Source organism: Bos javanicus, chromosome 2, assembly GCF_032452875.1.
Source record: "Bos javanicus breed banteng chromosome 2, ARS-OSU_banteng_1.0, whole genome shotgun sequence".
Taxonomy (NCBI): Eukaryota; Metazoa; Chordata; class Mammalia; order Artiodactyla; family Bovidae; genus Bos; species Bos javanicus.
Genome location: NC_083869.1, coordinates 27221659 through 27243010, shown reverse-complemented (window position 1 = coordinate 27243010; position 21352 = coordinate 27221659). Strand labels below are relative to the sequence as shown.

The 21352-nt window shown below is 40.4% G+C and overlaps 1 protein-coding gene across 1 annotated transcript in view; it reads right to left on the bottom strand.

Moving 5' to 3' along the window:
- Window positions 1-21352, bottom strand: part of ABCB11 (ATP binding cassette subfamily B member 11) — a 101017-nt gene that overhangs the window by 48100 nt on the left and 31565 nt on the right. The window contains exons 6-11 of the mRNA XM_061436027.1: window positions 19254-19341; window positions 17858-17991; window positions 14840-15011; window positions 11058-11182; window positions 8672-8846; window positions 821-934 (exon numbers count right to left, since the gene is read on the bottom strand). Of these exons, the coding sequence (XP_061292011.1) occupies window positions 821-934; window positions 8672-8846; window positions 11058-11182; window positions 14840-15011; window positions 17858-17991; window positions 19254-19341 (808 nt within the window). The remainder of the gene's footprint in view (window positions 1-820; window positions 935-8671; window positions 8847-11057; window positions 11183-14839; window positions 15012-17857; window positions 17992-19253; window positions 19342-21352) is intronic.

Genomic DNA, 21352 nt, shown 5'->3' with positions numbered 1-21352 from the left:
CTATTGCAGTGACCTGTTTTATTTCCATTACTGTACTTGCTGCTGCTTCTTAGTCGCTCAGTTGTGTCCAACTCGTTGCAACCACATAGACTGTAGCCCGCCAGGCTCCTCTGTCCATGGGGATTCTCCAGGCAAGAATACTGGAGTGGGTTTCCATGCCCTCCAGCAGGGGATCTTCCCAAGCCAGGATCGAACCACATCTCCCTAATTGCAGGCAGATTCTTTACCTTCTGAGGCACCATTGCACTTATCACTGTCTAATATTATCCTATCTTTGGATATGTCTACTTCGTTAATGCTATTTCAAATCCTGAAAGATGATTTCAGAGTACCTCTAGTACTTTGGCCACCTCATGCGAAGAGTTGACTCATTGGAAAAGACTCTGATGCTGGGAGGGATTGGGGGCAGAAGGAGAAGGGGACGACAGATGATGAGATGGCTGGATGGCATCACTGACTTGATGGACGTGAGTCTGAGTGAACTGCGGGAGTTGGTGATGGACAGGGAGGCCTGGCGTGCTGCGATTCATGGGGTCGCAAAGAGTCGGACACCACTGAGCGACTGAACTGACTGACTGACTGACTGACTGACTTCGTTAATGCCTATTTCCCATATGATATGAGAGGAGGGGCCTTATTTGCTGTATTTCACTCTAGCACTCCCATCTCATACTGTGGTCTGGCTCATGACAGTACTTATTAAGTATTGCTGAATTAAGGGCATTGTGATAGTTCCTTATATTTTTTAACACTGAGGATAAATTCCTCATGAGTTCATTTCTCTCCCTGCCCTCAACTTTTACTTTTGGCTTTTACATACCCGGTCTATTGTCTCAAAGATGCTGGCGGCTGCAGCACGCCCAGCTGCAAAGGCTTCCAAACAGGAAGAGGCATTGCCAAGATTTAAAGCTCCTACTATGACACTGAGGAAAATCTGAAATAAAAAGAGATAAACATAGTTTTCATCAGTTTGTAAATAGTGTTCACTGTCATTTGGGCTATCCAAGTGAACTCAAAAATTTCTCAGAAATATTCTTCCATGGGAGTTTTTTGTGTGTGTGTGTGTGTGTGTGTGTGTGTGTTTTTAATGGCTGTGAGCAGACCACCTTAGGTCTTTGTTGGTCAGAGACATGCAGTCCTTATCACTTGGTCCTCTCCATAGGACAGCTCACAACATGGCTTTTTAAAATTTATTTATTTATTTTAATTGATTTATTTTGTTGTTCCACTTGGTCTTCATTGCTGCATGCAGGCTTTCTCTAGATGCGTCTCTTCAATTTGATGTGCAGGCTTCTCGTTGCAGTGGCTTCTCTTGTGGCGCATAGGCTTTAGCTGTGAGGGCTTCAGCAGTTGCAGCACATGGGCTCATAGTTGCAGCTCTTGGGCTCTAGAGCATGGGCTCGTAGTTGTGGCGCATGGGCTTAGCTGCTCCTCAACATGTGGAATCTTTCTGGACCAGGGATCAAACTAATGTCCCCTACATTGGCAGGCAGATTCCTATTCATTGCACCACCAGGGAAGTTCCTTCTGTGGGAGTTTGAAAGCTAAATAACTCTTTGGAAACACTTGGGATAGCTTTTGTTCTGTCAAGTATGTCCAATTTTTCTACTGTTATTATTTAAAAGAATACATTATTTTTGATTGAACATAACTATTCTACAAAGAATAACATGTTTTTAGGTCAGTAAGAGGTGTATAAGGCAGCATATGGACACTGAGTGAATTAGTCATGACACAAGAATTTGATTCATTATATAAACAGCCTTACAATAGTTTTCTGATGAAAGGGTTACTGAAACAATAGAGACACTATTATTAGCTTGACTATCCTAGAGTTCGTTACATGTAATATGTGCTTACTGCTACTGCTGTATTCCTGCTACTAGTGAACTAATTTTTAGGATAACTACTGCTATACCTGGCTTCCCAGGTGATGCTAGTGGTGAAAAACCCACCTGCCAATGCAGGTAGACGTAAGAGATGAGGGTTTGATCCCTGGGTTGGGAAGATCCCATGGAGGAGGGCTCGACAACCCACTCTAGTATTCTTGCCTGGAGAATTTTGTGAACACAGGATCCTGGCAGGCTGCAGTCCATAGGGTCGCAAAGGGTTGGACACGACGGAAGCTACTTCCCACTCATGCATGCACAGTTATACCACTACCACCAGTAATAATAACAATAATCAGGTATGTTTCTAAGTGCTTTACTTGTATTATTTCATTTAATCCTTACAATAATAGAGAAAATAGAGGTGTATAGAGGCTGCCTAACTTACTTAATGTCTCAGTGTATATTAAGTGGTAGAGCACTATTTGAGACAGGACTTCCCTGACAGTTCAGTTGGTTAGGAATCCACCTGCAATGCAGGAGACCCCGGTTTGATTCCTGGGTTGGGAAGATCCCCTGGAGAAGGGAAATGCTACCCACTCCAGTATTCTGGCCTGGAGAATTCCATAGACTGTACAGTCCATGGGGTCACAAAAAGTCAGACATGACTGAGTGACTTTCACTTTCTGCATTCACATTTTGTTCAGCTCTCAGGCTCATCTGCTGCTATTGCACACAAGTGGAGTAGCCAACTTCCTGGGTAGAGCTGGGGAAGACGTTCTTTGACTCATAAACCTGGCCATCTCACTAAGTTAGGGGAAGGCTACCTGATCACGATCAGTTGTTCCTAGCTAACAGCACTGTTTTTATCAGTGCTATTTGTAAAGGAAGAGGCAATTCCTCATGCTGGCCTCTAGGATGAGCACACGATTCTTTCTCTCTACTCTTTCAACCAAAGAATGATTGTTTGTCTCGTGACTCACATGGAGGCTGTTTCCTTGGTCGCCGTCTATTGAGGATTGGGGTTATTTGCTGAGCTAAAATAAAGGTTGACTCCTGCATCAATGTAGTCTTTTTCAGGTAATCAAGTGATCCTAGTCTGTGGTAGTTCCATGAGCTGGATTCTTCCCATGGATTATATCACATCTGAACAAAATGCCCCAGAATTCTTCCCCACTCTCTTTTTCCCTTATGGCTAGGCCATGGGGCTTCTCAGAGCCTGCTATCCATCTCCTCTCTCTCCAATATCCTCTCTAATCTATATATCATGATGCTGTGGGCCAGCTTCTTGACGTCTCCCTGAATTCCCTAGGCTATGCATGAGATAAACATTCTCTCTTCATCTGTTCTCCATCTGTCCATCTGTCCTTTTCCTTAATTATGGCAGGTATTCCTCCCATGGGCAGATTACTTAATCTCTCAAGCCCTGATTTCATTATTGATAACATGAGGAAAATGACTGCATATACGTTAAGGAGTTTTTACAGGGATTAAATGATAATGTGTGTAGAGATGATTAATCTAAGGACAGCTATGGAAATAATAGTGATGATGGTGATGAAAGAAGTGAGATTCCACATAGGAAGTGATAAGATGAACAGACAGAAAGTACTTGTTCTTGGTTTAATTTTCCACATATCCTGGTTCAAGAGTTGGTAAACATTTTCCATAAAGGACCTGTTAGTAAAGATTTTAGGTTTTTCAGGCCATATGGGCAGAAAGCAGTTATTCAACTCAATTCCTCAACTATGTAGGACAAAAGCATTCATAGACAGTAGGAAAAAAGTGACTGTGGCTATGGTCCAATAAAATGTCATTTACAAAAACAGGCCACAGTCTCGATTTGATTTGTGGACCATTGTTTGCTGACCCTTGGTCTAGATTCTAGACCAATTCACTAGTGGCCTAAATTGAAGTTTGAAGTCAAACCCTTAATCAGCCTGGTTTTTGCAAGCATTACCTGAAATGAATGTCTCTCTTGAGGTTCTTAGGTGAAGAGTGAGTGAGACAGACGGAAAGTAAAAGTGTTAGTTGCTCAGTTGTGTCTGACTCTTTGGTACACCGCCCCCACCCCCCTCCACCCACCACCAGGCGCCTCTGTCCATGGAATTCTCCAGATGAGAATACTGGAGCGGGTTGCCACTCCCCTCTCCAGGGGATCCTCCCAACCCAGGGATCCGATCTGGGTCTCCTGCATTGCATGCACTAATACCATTGCAGGAGCTAGCACATCTCCTGGTAGACCACCATCTCTCATTCCAAATATCACAGTCTTTAGCCCTGTAAACATTAGTATGGGAAGAAGGTGGGCAAAAGAAGCCTCTGAGGAACAGTGTATCTGTGAGTGTGCTATGCTGGAGAGGGGATCTGTGCACAGAAAACAAACTTGTGGTTACCAAGGAGAGGGGAGTAGGAGAGGGATGAATTGGGAGTTTGGGACTAGCAGATGCAAACTATTATATATAGAATGATAAACAACAAGGACCTACTGCATAGCACAGGGAACTATCAATGTATTCAATATTTTATAATAACCTATAATGGAAAAGTATCTGAAAAAGAATATATATATATATATATATATGTATATATGTAAAACTGAATCACTCTCCTGTATACCTGAAACTAAAACAACATGGTAAATCAACTGTACTTCAATTAAATAAATAAAATGAAATCTGTGGCGCTTTGGAAGAGATTCAGAAACAGGAAAACAGTGCTTAATGGGTTGGGTCCCAGAATCACAGAAATCTGGGCTCAGATCCCACCCTCTGCTACTTGGCATATAATTCTCACCTCGTGGCTCCATCTCATTTTTAAGTGGTGGCATAATGGCATCAGTTACAGAATGAAGTTGTGACTATTACACATGGTAATTATATTAAATACTTCACTCAGTGCTTGACACCTTGTATACACTAAATAATGCTCCTCTCTATTACTGCTGTTACTTTTTCATTACCGAGTCCTGAAACTTAAAAGGGGCATGAAAGAGCAGACTTCAGCACCATTCAGTTCCCTTTTATCTTTTTTTTGTAATAGATCACAGAGTGTGGTTTTTGTCTATGTACAAGTGATACTAATTACAGCCATTTATGTGAACTACTTACCATTTAGGCCCAATTACCATGCAGCCAATAATGATTTTGTGCATCACAAAATGTGTTAGATTAACCTAATTGTTAATTAGTTTAGTGGATTAAAAACACTCAGCTCATGCAAACTCAGCCTTAATAGTTCACAGCTCAGAGCATGGCCAATAAAGTGCATGCACATGCAAGACAGAGAAAGAGAAAGAACCAGAAAGGGAATGCTTACCAACAATCATACTGTTAAAGAATGTTTCTCCTCTTCCCAAAGAAAAATTTCTTAAGATATAAATGGTGGCTTACAAGGAGTAAGAGGTGAGGTTAGTAACTGATGATTAAAAGTTAAGAGACATATTACATATCATGTCTGCACATAGTAAGTACTCAAAAAATATCCATTGACAGAAGGAATTCTTATAGAAGGTATACAGTAGCCTATAATTCCCTGGGCAGGAAACTTGAAGGTGAAAACTTGTTAAATGAGTTAAACAAGGTTGCCATTAGACTGAGGTAGCCTTAATGCCTTAGCAGGTTATGTAAGCCATCAAAACCTAAGCCTGAATGCCTCAAGGCTAAGAAATCAAAACCTAAGGACAAAGCTAAATCACAAACAGCCAAAGAGGCTTTCCAAAATAAGGCAACTACCTCCCAGAGTTAGGTAAAATTAATGTCCGTTGAGCCGCTGATGCTATCTAGCCACCTGGTATGCTGCATGCAGTCCATGGGGTCACAAAGAGTAGGACACAACTTAGCAACTAAAATAACAACAAAATAAGGCAATTACTTAAGCTACAGCCAGCCAAATAATTTCCTGGCTTTGCTTCTTGCTCTTCTCTTCTCTGTTTGTCTTTTCCCTAACTTCTATTAATAGAACCCCTCTAGCTACTCCTGGTGGGCCCAACTGGAATTATTTTTGCTCAAATAAACTCCTAAAAATTTTAATATGCCTGAATTTATCTTTTAACAAAACCATAAAATTGGATCTTTTCTAGAGAGATTCAATAAGGATTTTTTTTTTAATCCAATGGTTCCAACCAGAATTGTGTATTTTCAATTTACCATTTTCTCATTATTCCCTCTGAAACTGTTATTTGTGAACACTTCTCTCCTCTACTCACAGTCAAGGAATCATAAGAAGAATCTCTTTTCTCAGTGAATGCCTTTCTGCAGAATGAGCAGATACAAGCTGCTGAGACTGAAGTCAACTACAGGTATTTTTGGTTTGATAAAGTTGAAAGTTCTTAAGAGTCATTAGGTCAATAAAGAAAAAGACTTTACAGTCAGATTTTAGAACTGCAATAGCTTCACTGGCTTTTCAAATGTGCAAAGCTGTATTAAAGTTATTAAGTGTTTAAATTATAATAATAGTAACACTTTCCATCTATGCTATCCCTTTCAGGTTTACAAAACATTTTAACATGATTCATCATATTTAATTTTTTTAAACAAAGTTCAAGTGATGCCAACTGTTTATCTTTAAAAGAAAAACTAAAATTTATAAAGTCATTCTTAATGGCACTTCCATGGTGGTCCAGTGGATAAGACTCCAAGCTCCCAATGCAGGAGGCCTGGGTTCAACCCCTGGTTAGGGAACTAGATCCCACATGCTGCAACTAAGAGTCCACGTGCCACAGCTGAAGATCCCATGTGCCACAAAGAAGACCCAGTGCAGCTAAATAATAAATAAATACATTTTTTAAAAATCATTCTTAGTGTATTATCAGGTTCTTATGAAATAAAGTCAGTGGCTTAGAATGATTATAGCCTGGCCTCTAATAATCATTTCTATTTGCAAATAAAATTTCTTTTTTTTTTTTTTTTGCAAATAAAATTTCTATTCAACTTTCCCTGCTGCTGCTGCTAAGTTGCTTCACTCATGTCCCTTGTTCCAGAGGTCACTTGTGTGACCCCATAGATGGCAGCCCACCAGGCTCCCCAGTCCCTGGGATTCTCCAGGCAAGAACACTGGAGTGGGTTGCCATTTCCTTCTCCAATGCATGAAAGTGAAAAGTGAAAGTGAAGTCGCTCAGTCGTGTCCGACTCCTAGCGACCCTCTGGACTGCAGCCTACCAGGCTCCTCCATCCATGGGATTTTCCAGGCAAGAGTACTGGAGTGGGGTGCTAGTGCCTTCTCTGTCAACTTCCCCTAAATATGTATTTATATAAAAGCAGTAGGTCTCAAATTGCAGTCTTCTGGCTAGCAAATTTCTGGTATATGAGATTTTGGTATTTTGTGTTACTTAATTTATGCCTGTCCTACAAGAATCTGGAGCCAATTTGTTTTAAATCTTATATGAAACCACTTGCATGCCTTTAAAATTAATATAATTTATTGAATAATCAATAGACCAAATGAAACATATATTTCTTGTTTTACCTCCCTGACCTCATGGAGCTTACTGTGTGAAGTTGGGAACGATTGGAACAAATATAAGTAAATGCAAGTGTTCGGATGCATTCAAGGACTCTAAAGGAAAAGTTCAGCAGGACATGCAAGAGAATAAAAGATAGGATGACGGGACTTCCCTGGTGTTCTAGTGGTTAAGACTCTGAGCTCCCATTGCAAGGAACTTAAGTTCTATCCCTGGTCAGGAAACTAAGATTCTACATGCAACAGGGCACAGCCAAAAAATGATAATAATAAATAAAAGCCTTGTAAACTAAAGATCCCATACAGTCCCAGGGACTGCAGCCTGCCAGGCTCCTCTGTCCTTGGCATTTCCTAAACAAGAACACTGGAGTGGGTTGCCATTCCCTTCTCCAGGGGATCTTCCCGACCTAGGATCAAACCCAGGTCTCCTGCATTGGCAGGCAGATTCTTTACCACAGAGCCACCATGGAAGCCCCAAGAAAAGAAAAAAAAAAAGATTGGATGATCATGGAACACCTGACTGGGGGAGTGCCATCCAGTTAAGAACTTGAACAAGGACAGGAGCTATAAAGGTGGCAGCGGGGGGAGATTTGGGGATAGCAAGCAAGAGGAAGAGCTTTCCCTGACCCCAGCCACACCTGGTTACCCTGCTCTTCACAGTTGAGGGTCCTGTCCTCTGTAGCATATAACACCATTGTCATTACACAGTGATGTGATTATTTAGTTATTGCTCACCTTCTACCACTAAACTGTAAATTCCTTCAAGGCAAAGATCACACTTCTTTTGCTCACTATTGAATCCTCTGCACTTTGTATTAATCTGGCATATAGTAGATGTCCAATAATTAATTCTTGAAAGAACAACTGAAAAGATATTGGAAATTAAAGTAGCCAAGGCATTAGCTATAGCTTGGCTACACTGCAAGTGAGAAATAAAATATGCCTGTATTATCTGTTCAGTTGAGGGTATTACTGACTTCATATTTTAGTAACTCATTTTATTTCACAACTATGTCCAGCACATATCTCATGCTATTATTAAGCTCAATCACATAAACTATTAATTTTTAGCTGAGAGATCTCTGACTTTCCATTTTCATGGCATATTATGTTTTGGACTCGGTTAGAAAAATCATTGTTTTACAGCTAGAAAATCTTCCATTGATTGAAAAGCATTAAATTGCAAATCTTATCAACTCAAATGCTCAACATTCCTTTATTATGAAAGTCACAAGTATTGCTTGTATCTGCAGATGGACTCCATCAAATCACTGAGGCCATCCTCTCTCAGACACTAATGGAATAAACTAAAGGCCTTCTCTGTGGACTTCTCCTAGATACAGGCAGGAAATGTTCTGTCTAGGTCATCAAGATGGAAGTACCTGGACAAGAACTCCTGGTGTATATTCTTCGTCATCCAGGACAAGTTTGGAGCCATACCAGAAGGCCAGCGCGTAACACAGGAAGATGAGACACCACATGAATCCAGTAAAGAATCCCATCACTATCCCTTTTCTAATTCCCCAGCGCTGGGCAAACACAAGATTTTTCTCATACCTGTGAAGAGAAAACATTTGAGTCTATTTTAGCAACAGCAGCTTAAGTTAAAATGTTTAAAACAGGCCACAATGCAGTGGTTTTAATCAATGATAATAAAATCACTTCAAACACAGAGCAGCTGTAGGGAAAGAAAACAACAATCACATCTGTGTAGTTGCTTAAAGTTTGTTTCAAGCTGGCATTGACAATGTATTGATGCCTAAGAAAGTCTCATAGTTGATGACTTCTTGGATGAGTACGATGGGGCAAGTTTTGCCCCCAGGAGAAAAGAATTTTCAACAAAAAGATTTGGATATAAGAGATCCAGTACTGTTGTTGCTGGCCAAAATCGTCACTTTATCTGCCGACTGGGGCTGAATAAGAAAATACAGAGACGGAGTTTGGAGGAAATAGAAAGCTGCCTTTAATTCTCAGCCAGCAGAGAGAGTAACACAGTAGGCTCATGCCTCAAGAACTGTGACCCCCTCCATGAGGAGTCTAGGGGCTTATATAAGATGAGGGCTTGCAGTCAGGAGCCAGTGATGAGAAACAAAGGTGTTAGGATCTTGTTCAAAAACATAAGCTAGTGTCAATAACCCAGTAATTGAATTTGGCAGTTCCCTGGCTCTGTGGCCTTCCTCCTGATACAAGAGCTACAAGGGGAAGAGGCTGTTGCGAAGGTAAGCAAAGGATAGTAGGTGCGATATGTAACTCTTGCAGAGTAAGGGGGCAGAAAAGCAAACTTAGTTATAGATATGCAGAGTTTGGAGCAGTTAAAGTAAAAAAAAAAAAACTAGGATTGTTCAGGTCTTCTCACTGTTCTCTTTATCTTCTTGTCCTCAGGAAAGAAAAAGAAAAAAACTCCTTCCTTTTCTTTACTTTTCACTGCAACACTATTTGAGTTTGAATTCTTTTATTAAGTCATATGGTATGAAAGATAATATCTCTCATAGTGGAGGAAATGGGCTACTGAAATTTTTTATGAGAAATAAGGTAAAAAACCAAAGAAGCAAAAGAGAAAAAAGAAAAGAGGATAATTAGATAGTGTGTAAGTTGCTTCAGTCATGTCCGACTCTGTGTGACCCCATAGATGGCAGTCCACCCGGCTCCCTCGTCCCTGGGATTCTCCAGGCAAGAACACTGGAGTGGGTTGCCATTTCCTTCTCCAGTGCATGAAAGTGAAAAGTGAAAGTGAAGTCGCTCAGTTGTGTCTGACTCGTAGCGCCCCATGGACTGCAGCCTACCAGGCTCCTCTGTCCATGGATTTTCCAGGCAAGAGTACTGGAGTGGGGTGCCATTGCCTTCTCCGAATTAGATAGTGTAAATCCTATTTTATTTTTCATTTGGTGAATTTGGTAGCAACTGAGAATGTGATCATGCTAGATCTATACCATATGAAATAAGAGTTTAATTAAGTTGGTGGCTATTTTATAGAATCAGTACCTAGAACCTGATAAACACTCAATAAATACTAAATAAATGGAAAAATAAACAAAATCAAAGTTTTAACAATTGTGTTGTTTTGGCCATTTAGGTTTTGATATGTATTAACAGTTATCTCCTAGAATGATGGTCTGTAATATATCAATGTCAAATTTTGTTTGATTGAATGGAAATCTTGGACTTCAAATGAGCCTACGGTAGCTAAGTAAAACACATTGAATAAAATGCTATTCAATAAAAATGTGCAGAATTGCATTTTAAATCTTGTAAGTTTTTCCTTAATGGCAGAAGACAGTGGTTTAGATTGGCATGAAGTGTGTGTGGGGTGTATACACACACATCATCAGAGTTTGATGTAAGTATCCAAACTAAAATCACTTTTTAAAAACCACCAACTACATCATCTTCGAAAACACAGAGCTAAAGGTTTGGGAGTCTTTTGTAAGTGTTTTCACCAATCTCATTACTTTGCTTAGCTATTTCTTGAACAAAAGCTCCCTCCAGGTACCCTAGCAAGGTGAATCTGCCACTTTATACAAAATGGGGGAAGATTCAGGGTAGTGTGCAGATCAACAAACTCCAAGGAAGTGTCAGACATTTCAATTAACTAGCTTTTCTTTCTTTCTTTTTATTTCTTACTCCCTTTTTATTTTACTTTTTGGCTTTGCTACGAGTCATGTGGGATCTCAGTTCCCTGACCAGGGATGGATAGAATGCACAGCCCCAGCATTGGAAGCTCAGAGTTTTAACCACTGATTCACCAGGGAAGTCCCTCAATTAACTAACCTTTCAACCTCTTTTTTCTCACCACCAAAAGCAGCCACTGTTCGGATAGATGATATGACTTCATCAGCAACTGAGCCAGCTTTGGCATAGGCCCTTAATTCATAGTCAGTAAATCTGGACACACTCTGAAATCCAAAAGAAGAAAACAAAATGTGAAGACCAGATAAGTCACCTTGTCACTCAGTGGTGTATTTAGCAGAGTAAACACGTGGTATGGCTTAAGACAAAACTAGATTCCCACGGGGACAGTGTTTACGAAAGAAAGAATTTGGTCCAAGTTTGAGCCATGTTAAGCCTCATCTGGGCTTCCCTGGGCTTTCCAGCTTCATCTGGGCTTTCCTGGTGGCTCAGTCGGTAAAGAATCTGCCTGCAGTGCAGACCACCTGCAATGCCTGAGACCACCAGCAATGCCAGAGACCACCTGCAATGCCAGAGACCACTTGCAATGTAGGAGACTCGGGTTCAATCCCTGTATTGGGAAGATCCTCTGGAGAAGGAAATGGCAACCCACCCCCATATTCTTGCCTGGGAAATCCCAGGAGCAGAGGAGCCTGGCAGACGATAGTCTACCGTGTCACAAAAGAGTCAGATAAGGCTTAGCAACTAAACCACTGCCACCACCAAGCCTCATTCATGGATGTTTGTTGACATATCAAAATAATTCCATTAAAAGTCAGCTTCAAAAAAACTCTCACAGATTAAGTCCCAGATAGGGCATTTTGTGGGACCATAGTGTTTCAGTCATCATATTAATGATGTTTTCAAGTCAAATTGTCACATTTCATTACTATTGGCCAAAGGCCATGTTATAGTTTACAAACACCAAATACAAAGACCAAGGACCATGCAGGCATCATATTGATTAGAATATAGAATAAGAAAGAGGTTATGAGCAGCCAAAAACATGATATGATACACAGAGGCAATTCCAAAGGAGAAAACTTACACCACTTTGACTCTACTGTAGGGGTTCAACTAACGAGGTTTGCTTTTCACAAAAGGAAAGAAAAAGACATTGCACTTAATAGTAAACAAGTTACTTCTAAAATTGGACTTGAATGGAGTCCTAGTTAGAATCAACCACCAAAAGAATTCCCTGACACAGGTTAAGAAACAAGAAGGGGAGAAAACAAATGTTGTGAAAGATTAACTGACTCAGAAATCTAAAAATATATATAGTACCCAGACTAAGGGAGTTTATATTCCAAGTTTTTCCAAATTTTTAGCAGCAAGAATCTTATCAAACAAAATCTTAGAATTTTAGCATACAAGTAGTATTTTATTCCAGTATATTTATTTCACAAGATTGAAAAGTCAACAATAAAGGAAAGTGAGAATATTTTTGTCAACATTAAAATATGAATTTGGTTAGTATGGATGCCATTGCAGTTTTTACCACAATCCTCTTCTAATGTACTTCTGAAATATATAGAGGTGGCATGTTGTTGTTTAGTTGCTAAGTTGTGTCCAACTCTTTTGAGACCCCATGGACTGTAGCCTGCCATGGGATTTTCCAGGCAAGAAAAATGGATTGGTTTGCCATTTCCTTCTCCAGGGGATTTTCCCAACACAGGTATTGTACTCGTGTTTCCTGCATTGGTAGGTGGATTCTTTAACACTGAGCCACCAGAGAAGCTGATAGGTAGCATAGTAATGAGAAAATTAAGTAGTTGCAAATGTTATCAGTTTTTATTGTAAAATGAAAAGTGAAAATGTTAGTCGCTCAGTTCTGTCCAACTCTTTGCGACCCCATGGACCCCATGGAGCCCGCCAGGCTCCTCTGTCCATGGAATTCTCCAGGCAAGAATACTAGAGTGGGTGGCCATTCCCTTCTACAGGAGGTCTTCCCAACCCAGGGATCAAACCCTGGTCTCCTGCATTGCAGGCAGATTCTTTACCATCTGACCCACCAGGGAGTCACATTAAAGAATCTCTTAATACCCCAGCTAAACTGATATAGAAGCTTAAAAGATGCATATTGGCAATATCATGTTTCCTACAGTAAATATAAAAGTCAGAAAAGGCATACAAGACCCACAATCATTTCTAATATGTCATACATTGCCCCCTCCACCTTTTTCTCTTCTGCTTGTGAATTGAGCTTTGTAAAATTGCTCACATCATTTTACATAAACATGCACAGACCTGAATTCAAGAAGAAACCAGTGCAGAACTACAACATTCCAAATTGGTGACACATTTACAAGAAGTTGAAATATAGACACTGAGATGACAAGAGAAACTGTGCTTTGAGCCTATTTGAGACCAAGTAAGCCAGGCCATGTTATTGGTCTCCAACATGTTAAAATGTGACACATGAGCCATTTAAGGGTGATTATTAATCTATGGTGGGTTTGAAGTAAGAGATTAAATATATTTAGGGGGGAAAATGCTGAATCAAATGTTTGCAGAGTCCCCAACAACCTGCTGGAAAAGTTGAAGCTTTCCTGGAGTGCCACTGGAAAGCATTTGATAGGAAAAACTGTTGTAAAGCTTGCATGACTCAGTAGATTGAGAAAAAAAATAAAAGCTAATATCTCTTTAGCAATTAGTTCTGTGCCTGCTGCTGTGCTAAGTACATAACATGGATAATGCCTTGAGTCATCACAATGACTTTGGGGGGTATTAACTTTATTTTAACAAGGAGGAAACTGACATTTGACAGGTTAAACATATTTTTCTTGAGCCAAGTGATAGAGCCAGGTGGTGACCTACTTAAGTAGAGTGAGCTCTTTGCTATTGTCACTCTGTATTACCTGGGATGTGTTTGAGTAATATAGCCAGTGGAGGGTAAAGAATATTTTGCTAGAAAATATAGTCATGGAGATTGGTACCTGTTGCTCAGTGATGTGAATATGTGTGCGGTTTTTCACTTAAACCCTATTCTCATTTACAGCAAATTATTAGTGTGCCAGATCCCATGATGTGTCATCTCAAAGGACTGCTCTGAAAGTAAAATGAAATAATTTCTCAATCTTTGGGAGTGTTTTTTGGGGGGATGACCCCAAGTTCCTACACCTATACTTTTTCCTGACTTGCATACCTGGGGAATGGAAACTGATAGGGATACTTCCCTGAATGGGTCAGATACCTCTCTGAAACTGATCACACGGGATTGAGAACACAGCGTGATTGCAGAAATCTCTTGTATGTGCTTGCTACTGATCCAGGTGTATTTGCTGGGTCTTTCTGAGGGAAGCATCTAAACCTGGGAGACCACGGAAGCCATATGTACACTAGACAGTGGGTGGGGATTTGGAATCAGGCTTCCTCGAATTCGAATCCCGTTCTGTCTCTTGCTGGCTGTGCAGTTCTGTAAAAGTCCCTTTACCTCTCTTAGCCTCCGTTTCTTATATTTAAAATGGCATTAATACTTTATAAGATTGTTGTAAAATTATAGATCATGTCCATGAAGCTCCTAATAATGCCTGGCAAAATCGTAAATGTCCAGTTAATACACTTATTATTGGAGGAGAGCATAGCAACCTACTCCAGTATCCTTGCCTGGAGAATCCACATGGACAGAGGAGCCTGGCAGACTTCAGTCCTTGGGGTCACAAAGAGTCAGACATGACTGAGTGACTAAGCACATTTTTACTATTACTAATATAATAATATATGTGCATGTTATTTGATACTGAGTAATAATCAAACAAAATAAATCAATGTAGTGATAATGATGTTAACTAAACACACTCAGGAGAAGGAAAACAAGTTTCACATTTTTGGCTGTTTCTCAGTGCAAAAGTCTTCGAAGGACAGAAGTGAGAAGACATTCTTACCAGACCAATGATGGCTGCTCCAATCCCAATGAGAGGGCTGACAGAGATAATAACCAAGGTCAGTTTCCAACCCTGGTAAAATCCCATCAGGAACCCAAAGATGCTCGTGGTCATGCGCTGAATGAAAATACCCATTTGGTCAGCAATGGCATCATTGACCTTGTTAATATCACTAGAAACAAAAGAGGCTTTGATCACTAAAACTGAATTTGGTCAATTCAAATATCTTTCCCAGAAAGTTTAACCTTTTTTTTTCTAAATGCTCCCATTTCTGTATCCCATTACCCTCGGGAAACTTAGTAGCTTCTCATGTCTTGGAAAATTTGCCGTAGTGTGGGAGGTCATTAAGTCTCTCCCCTCATAGCCAAGGGAGTTTGCCTTTAATCCAATTTTCCCAACTGATGTTTACTCAAAATAGGCAAAGGCTTTTGGAAACCATCTTATTTGTCTCTTTTAAACTAAGATCATGGCATCCGGTCCTATCACTTCATGGCAAATAGATGGAGAAACAATGGAAACAGTGAGAGACTTTATTTTCTTGAGTTCCAAAATCACTGCAGATGGTGACTGCAGCCATGAAATTAAAAGACACTTGCTCCTTGGAAAAAAAGTTATGACCAACCTAGACAGCATATTAAAAACCAGAGACCTTGCTTTGCCAACAAAGCTATGGTTTTTCCAGTAGTCACATATGGATGTGAGAGTTGGGCTTATAAAGAAAGCTGAGCACCAAAGAATTGATGCTTTTGAACTGTGGTGTTGGAGAAGACTATTGAGAGTCCCTTGGACAGCAAGGACATCCAACCAGTCCATCCTAAAGGAAATCAGTCCTGAATATTCATTGGAAGGACTGATGCTAAAGCTGAAACTCCAATACTTTGGCCACCTGATGCAAAGAACTGACTCATTGGAAAAGACCCTGATACTGGGAAAGATTGAAGGTAGGAGGAGAAGGGGATGACAGAGGATGAGGTGGTTGGATGGTATCACCAACTCGATGGACATGAGTTTGAGCAAGCTCTGGGAGTTGGTGATGGACAGGGAAGCCTGGCGTGCTGCAGTCCATGGGGTTGCAAAGAGTTGGGCATGACTGAGTGACTGAACTGAACTGAACTGAAAGCTAACATCCCGGTCTGACATGAAGAACGCTTCTTTCCTTTATATATGCTAAATCTTTTCAGTCTCAAAGTTCTACTCACATACCACCTATTTCATAAAAATTTATATAATCCTGCAGGGAGAAGTATTATCTTCTTCCCGGTGTTTCCATAGCAATGTGATTAATCTCTGTGTGTGTGCTTAGTGGTTTAGTCATATCTGACCCTTTGCAACCCACTGAACTATAGCCCGCCAGATTCCTCTGTCCATGGGGTTTTTCAGGCAAGAAATACTAGAATGGGTTGCCATTTACTCCTGCACGGGATCTTCCTGACCCAGAGATTTAACCTGTGTCTCCTGCGTCTCCTGCATTGCAGGCAGATTCTTTACCTGGTGAGCCATCAGGGAAGCCTCCAATTAATCCATATACATGTTTTCGTGTATGTGTATGTAATTATTGCTTCCTGCTTATAGGTAGTATAGGAGAGTGGTTAACAGTCCTGACTCTGGAGCCAGACTCTGAATTTAAACACAAGGTCTTCTTAGGCAAGTTACTTAATCTTTCTGTGTCTCAGTTTCCTCATCTATAAAATGGGGATAATAACAGAACCTACCTCAATAGGTAGCAATGAGTATTAGTTAATATATGTCAAGTATGTAGAACAGTGTCTAGCATATTGTAAGCGATCAATATCTCTTAGCTCTGATTATTTGCTATGTAAGTTCCTTGAGATCAGGAGTTCTGTGGTATACCTTAATGCCTTGCACAGGGTAAGTGCTCCAGAGTATTGGTTGACAATAATTACATTAAATTCATATTCCTGCAAACCTTCCATAATCTCTTGTCCAGATGGAGCAAACAAGGGTCAGGACTTAATAGCAAAAGGATCTAAGATATTACATAGAGATTAGACAATTGTATTCTAACCAGGATGAGTATCTATTCAAAGTCAAAATAAGTAAAGGCAGAATCAGTGCTGGAGACTAGGACTCCCAATATTCAGTCTTCTTTTATTGTCACTACACTGCTAACTGTCTTTCATGGGACCTCAAATTTCAATAAGGTTCAACAGTTCTCATTAATCAGGGCTTGGCTCATTCAAAAATTACATGGGGTTGGGGGGGATACTATTAATGACTCAAACTAATATTTAGGTATGGGCTTTGTGGGTGGCTTAGTGGTAAAGAATTCACCTGCCAATACAGGAGATACAGGTTCAATCCCTGGATCAGGAAGATCCCCTGGAGAAGGGCTTGGTAACCCACTCCAGTACTTTACCTAGGAAATCCCATGGACAGAGGAGCCTGGCGGGCTGCAGTCCATGGGGGTCACACAGAGTCGGACATGACTTAGTGACTAAACTACAACAAAGTATTTAGAAATAAACTGGATTTAAATCCAGTTTTCAGTTTAAATCTTTCTCAAACTATTTTGAATTTTTTGCTTTTGTTTTTATGTGCAGAAATTACATCAACAGACAAAGCAAGATATTAATAATTCATTCTGATTATATTGTTTTCCTTATGGGGACATAGATTGTGACATCCCTCAGTTTCTCCTTTCAAGGCCAAATAACCCTACTTCTTTTAAACTGTCTTCTATAATACATAATAATTTGATAAACCATTACCTATAAAAAAGTCATGCTACCTATAAAAGCCCAACTTAAGAGATGAAATGTAGCAAAAAGAACTGAAAATGTTTCAGCAATTGTCATTAATTTAGAAACAAAAGTTTCATTAGAGAAAAATCACATGTCCATTAAAACATCCTACCAGGGATTTACCTGGCAGTCCAGTGGTTAAGACTCATGCTTCCACTGCACGGTGCATAGGTTCAATCCCTGGTCAGGGAACTCTCACATGCCCTGTGGTGCAGACCAAAAAAAGAAAAAGAAAAAAATCCTACCAGCCACTTACTCAGAAAATCTTGTATTCAGCTCTCCCACTGAATTGCAGTCAAACCATCCAATTTCCATCCTCATTATGCTCCTAAAGTAAAATTTTCTCATTTTCTGTATCTGACGAGCTGCAGCAATTACCCAAAAGCATATCTGGAAATGGAGCAAGGAATGTTTAGCATTGTGATAAGAACAGGCATTAATTCCTTCTCTTTTCATTAGAAAATACTTTCACTAGAATAGCTGAAAAAAAGAGGAAATTAATTCACAACATGCCTCTTGTTCAGAACTAAGGTGTGAGCTCTGACATCTGCAGCTCAGAGTGGAGACAAGTGGAACCCTGTGAACAGGGAAGCCAGAGACTTGGGTTTGAATCCAGCTTGACCACTTCCAGAGTTAACCTTACTAACTGTCACTCTCCTCATATGTAAAAGAAGGCTCATCACACCACAAATAAATTTTTGCTCTTAAATCACTACTTTTGCATGCCACTTCCAAGTAAAGTTTTCTCTTGAGAGGCCTGCCAATAAACATGCATGCAGAGTTTTCAACCCTGGAGGAGGACGTGGCAATCCATTCCAGTATTCTTGCCTGGAGAATCCCATGGACAGAGGAGCCTGGTAGGCTATGGTCCAAAGGGTCACAACAAGTCAGACACAACTGAAATGACTTAACATGAATGCTTGTAGTTTTCAAGCTCTTGGACAATGATTTTCAGAAAAAAGTAAGACAAAAATTATGACATAAGCAGGGAATCTTGCCTACAGTTTCCCTCCCAAGCAAAAGAAGCCTGTCATTAAAGCTTTAGTGCCAGGATGGTTGGGGGGACAGGGGGAGGTAGGGGATGAGGATTAACTCATTTCTCTTTATAACTAAAACTAACTTCCTGGAATTCATAAGTGAATGGAGAGTAGGGGGAATTTATTATTTCTCTACATGAGAAGGCAAAAGATAAAATGTTTTTCTTCCTTAGTAAGAGTTAAATAACACCAAGCCCGCCCATAACTGAAATCTAGAATATGGGTTCAGTTTACAGAATTTGGGTTGGAATTCAAGAGAAAAAAGAAAGTCAAGCTTGCTTTCCTCCAATTCCCCACATCCACTTTCCACAGGGACTCAGTCTCCCTGTATGAAAACATCCACCACTATTTCTGAGTTTAGAAGAGAGAGTGAAGCAGGGAGGGCAGGAGAGGACAAGACACTGAAGCTGAATGTCTATTCTCTACCTCTCTATGCAAGTGCCCATATCCTCCTCCCCAGCTGAGAGGAAAAATTCTTTCCATCCTCTTCATCCCCTGAAATAAAACTGTAGTCCTTGGGGCTTCTGAATAACTTTAAAGAACACATTTTGTATTTCATTGTCATGTCTTTGAACCCAGATGTTGATCTATAAATAAAATGCAGGTGTCACTAACTTGAAAATATCCTGTGACAAGCACTCCGACAGCGACGCCAGCATAGTAACTGGCAAAGTTGACCATTTCGGATTCAATGTCCAGAAACCTTCAAAAGAGGGGAAAAAATGGTAAGACTCACAGGTAGGATTTAGCTACCAAAGATTGCCTTTGTTCATACAGAGGATTTTAAAATACACATATTATATATTTAAAATATACACATTATATGTTACATACATATTGTAAATAAAATGGACAAAGCATTTTATCTGTGTAGAATTACAATCAATCCAAATCCCCAAACAGACCTCATGGTACCCATCGTAGCAAACGTGCCTACCTCCTTCATGTTTATGGTAGAGAGGTGAGGGTTGTTTAGTAATTAATAGGCAGTTGTGGGAAGACAGGGGACCCTAGATGGCAGCCTAGAGCTCTGTCCACTGAGGCTCCTTTCACTTGTGGTCATTACTAGTGAAAGCACAGTCACAGCTGGAGAAAGATTTCAAAAAGCCAGACCAGTGTCTGCAAAGGCACTGGTATAGAGATGTGTGCTATAAATCAGGAGGCTTATGTTACCTACTCTAAGTAACAACTTACGTTACTGCCGGGAGCCAAAGTGAGGAGCTCCACCCGTGGCAAAGGTCATGAGGAAGGAGGCTCGGCATACGCAAAGGCGGGATCGAGCCTCAGGAGTCCCCCAGGATATTCTCGAGCATCTACCCCGCAAAAACCAGTCTGCCTACTTTACTGCTTTGTGCTCTCACTTCTGACTTTACTGGGGGCTGTCCCCCACCACCATCTCGCTCTCTCTGATAAAGAGTTAACTTACAGCTCCAGTTAATAAAGTTCCTGGGCATTAGGAGTGTTTAAATCTAAACCCCTTAGATAGCTCTCTAACTCGCCTGACAGGTTTACCCGGACTCTTACAGCTATGCAGATTGTTTACAGTCTCTCAGTCTCAAGAGGCACAGGAAGCTTAAGATATTCAAATAGCTTAGAGCCTCTCAGAGAGTTAGAAACTGTCAGAATAAAACTAGTAAAAGATTTCATTGATGAGCCAATGCTTGCTGCCAAGTTTCCACATCCCCTGTATTGTATCCTTGAATGTGTATTAATTAATATAGTTGGTATGTAGAAAAAATAAGTAGTGGCCTTGGTGTTAGCAACTTTAGACCCTTAAAGTAATAAATTTTTTCCTTTGTTGTAAACCCACTGTACCTCTGCCCTATAGGAATGCAACTTTATCTAACACCTTCGGAGGATGGCACCAAACCTTAAAATAATTACTCTTAGAGAAAATAAGTCTTACAGTTGACAAACCTTTGTCAAGAGTCATAAAATGTTAATAGGCCTTCTGGCCAGAAGATGATGTAAATCACCTAAACCATTTGTATAATAAGTTTGTAGAAAAGAAACCCTGGTTTCGATAAGGATCAAAAACTGCTGACTTTGTATGATTTCACATCCCCTATTATCCTCTATGTGCAACTTAGGGTATAAAAGCTCCTGTTGAAAATAAAGCTACGGGCCTTGCTCACTGAAGCTTGGTCTCCCCATGTCATTCTTTTTCTCAATTTCTGGCTGAAGTTTCCATCTGGAGCGTGGAGGTCCTCTGCGACCATTTATTTGCCTGGGCTTCTAAGACCCACTCGAGAAGGTGCCTAAGGTGGGGCACCTTCCGCTATTCGAGAGGGCGCCTGCAGCCTCCGTGGTCAGAGCTAACCTGATGTCACAGGTTATATTGATTTCCCGTGTAAACCAAGCTACTCAGCCTCTTTTCTCCACTGAATTTTCCTGCTGAGCTATCCTCATTCTATTACTCTTTATATCTCTAATGAATATTTAACTAAAGCTATTGTATCCAGTGAACTCGTCAAAGCTGTCTCCCCTTCAAATACCCTGAATCAGCTGGGGCTGGACCCCGGCATGTTACCTACTCTAGGTAACAACTTTTCAACTCCTTCCTCTCAGAGTAACAGTGGGAGAAATGTGTGTGTCATCCTTCCCATTGTTTTGCTGTTGTTTAGTCTTTAAGTTGTGTCTGACTCTTTGTGACCCCATGGACTGTAGCCCACCAGGCTCTTTTGACCATGAAATTTTCCAGGCAGGAATACTGG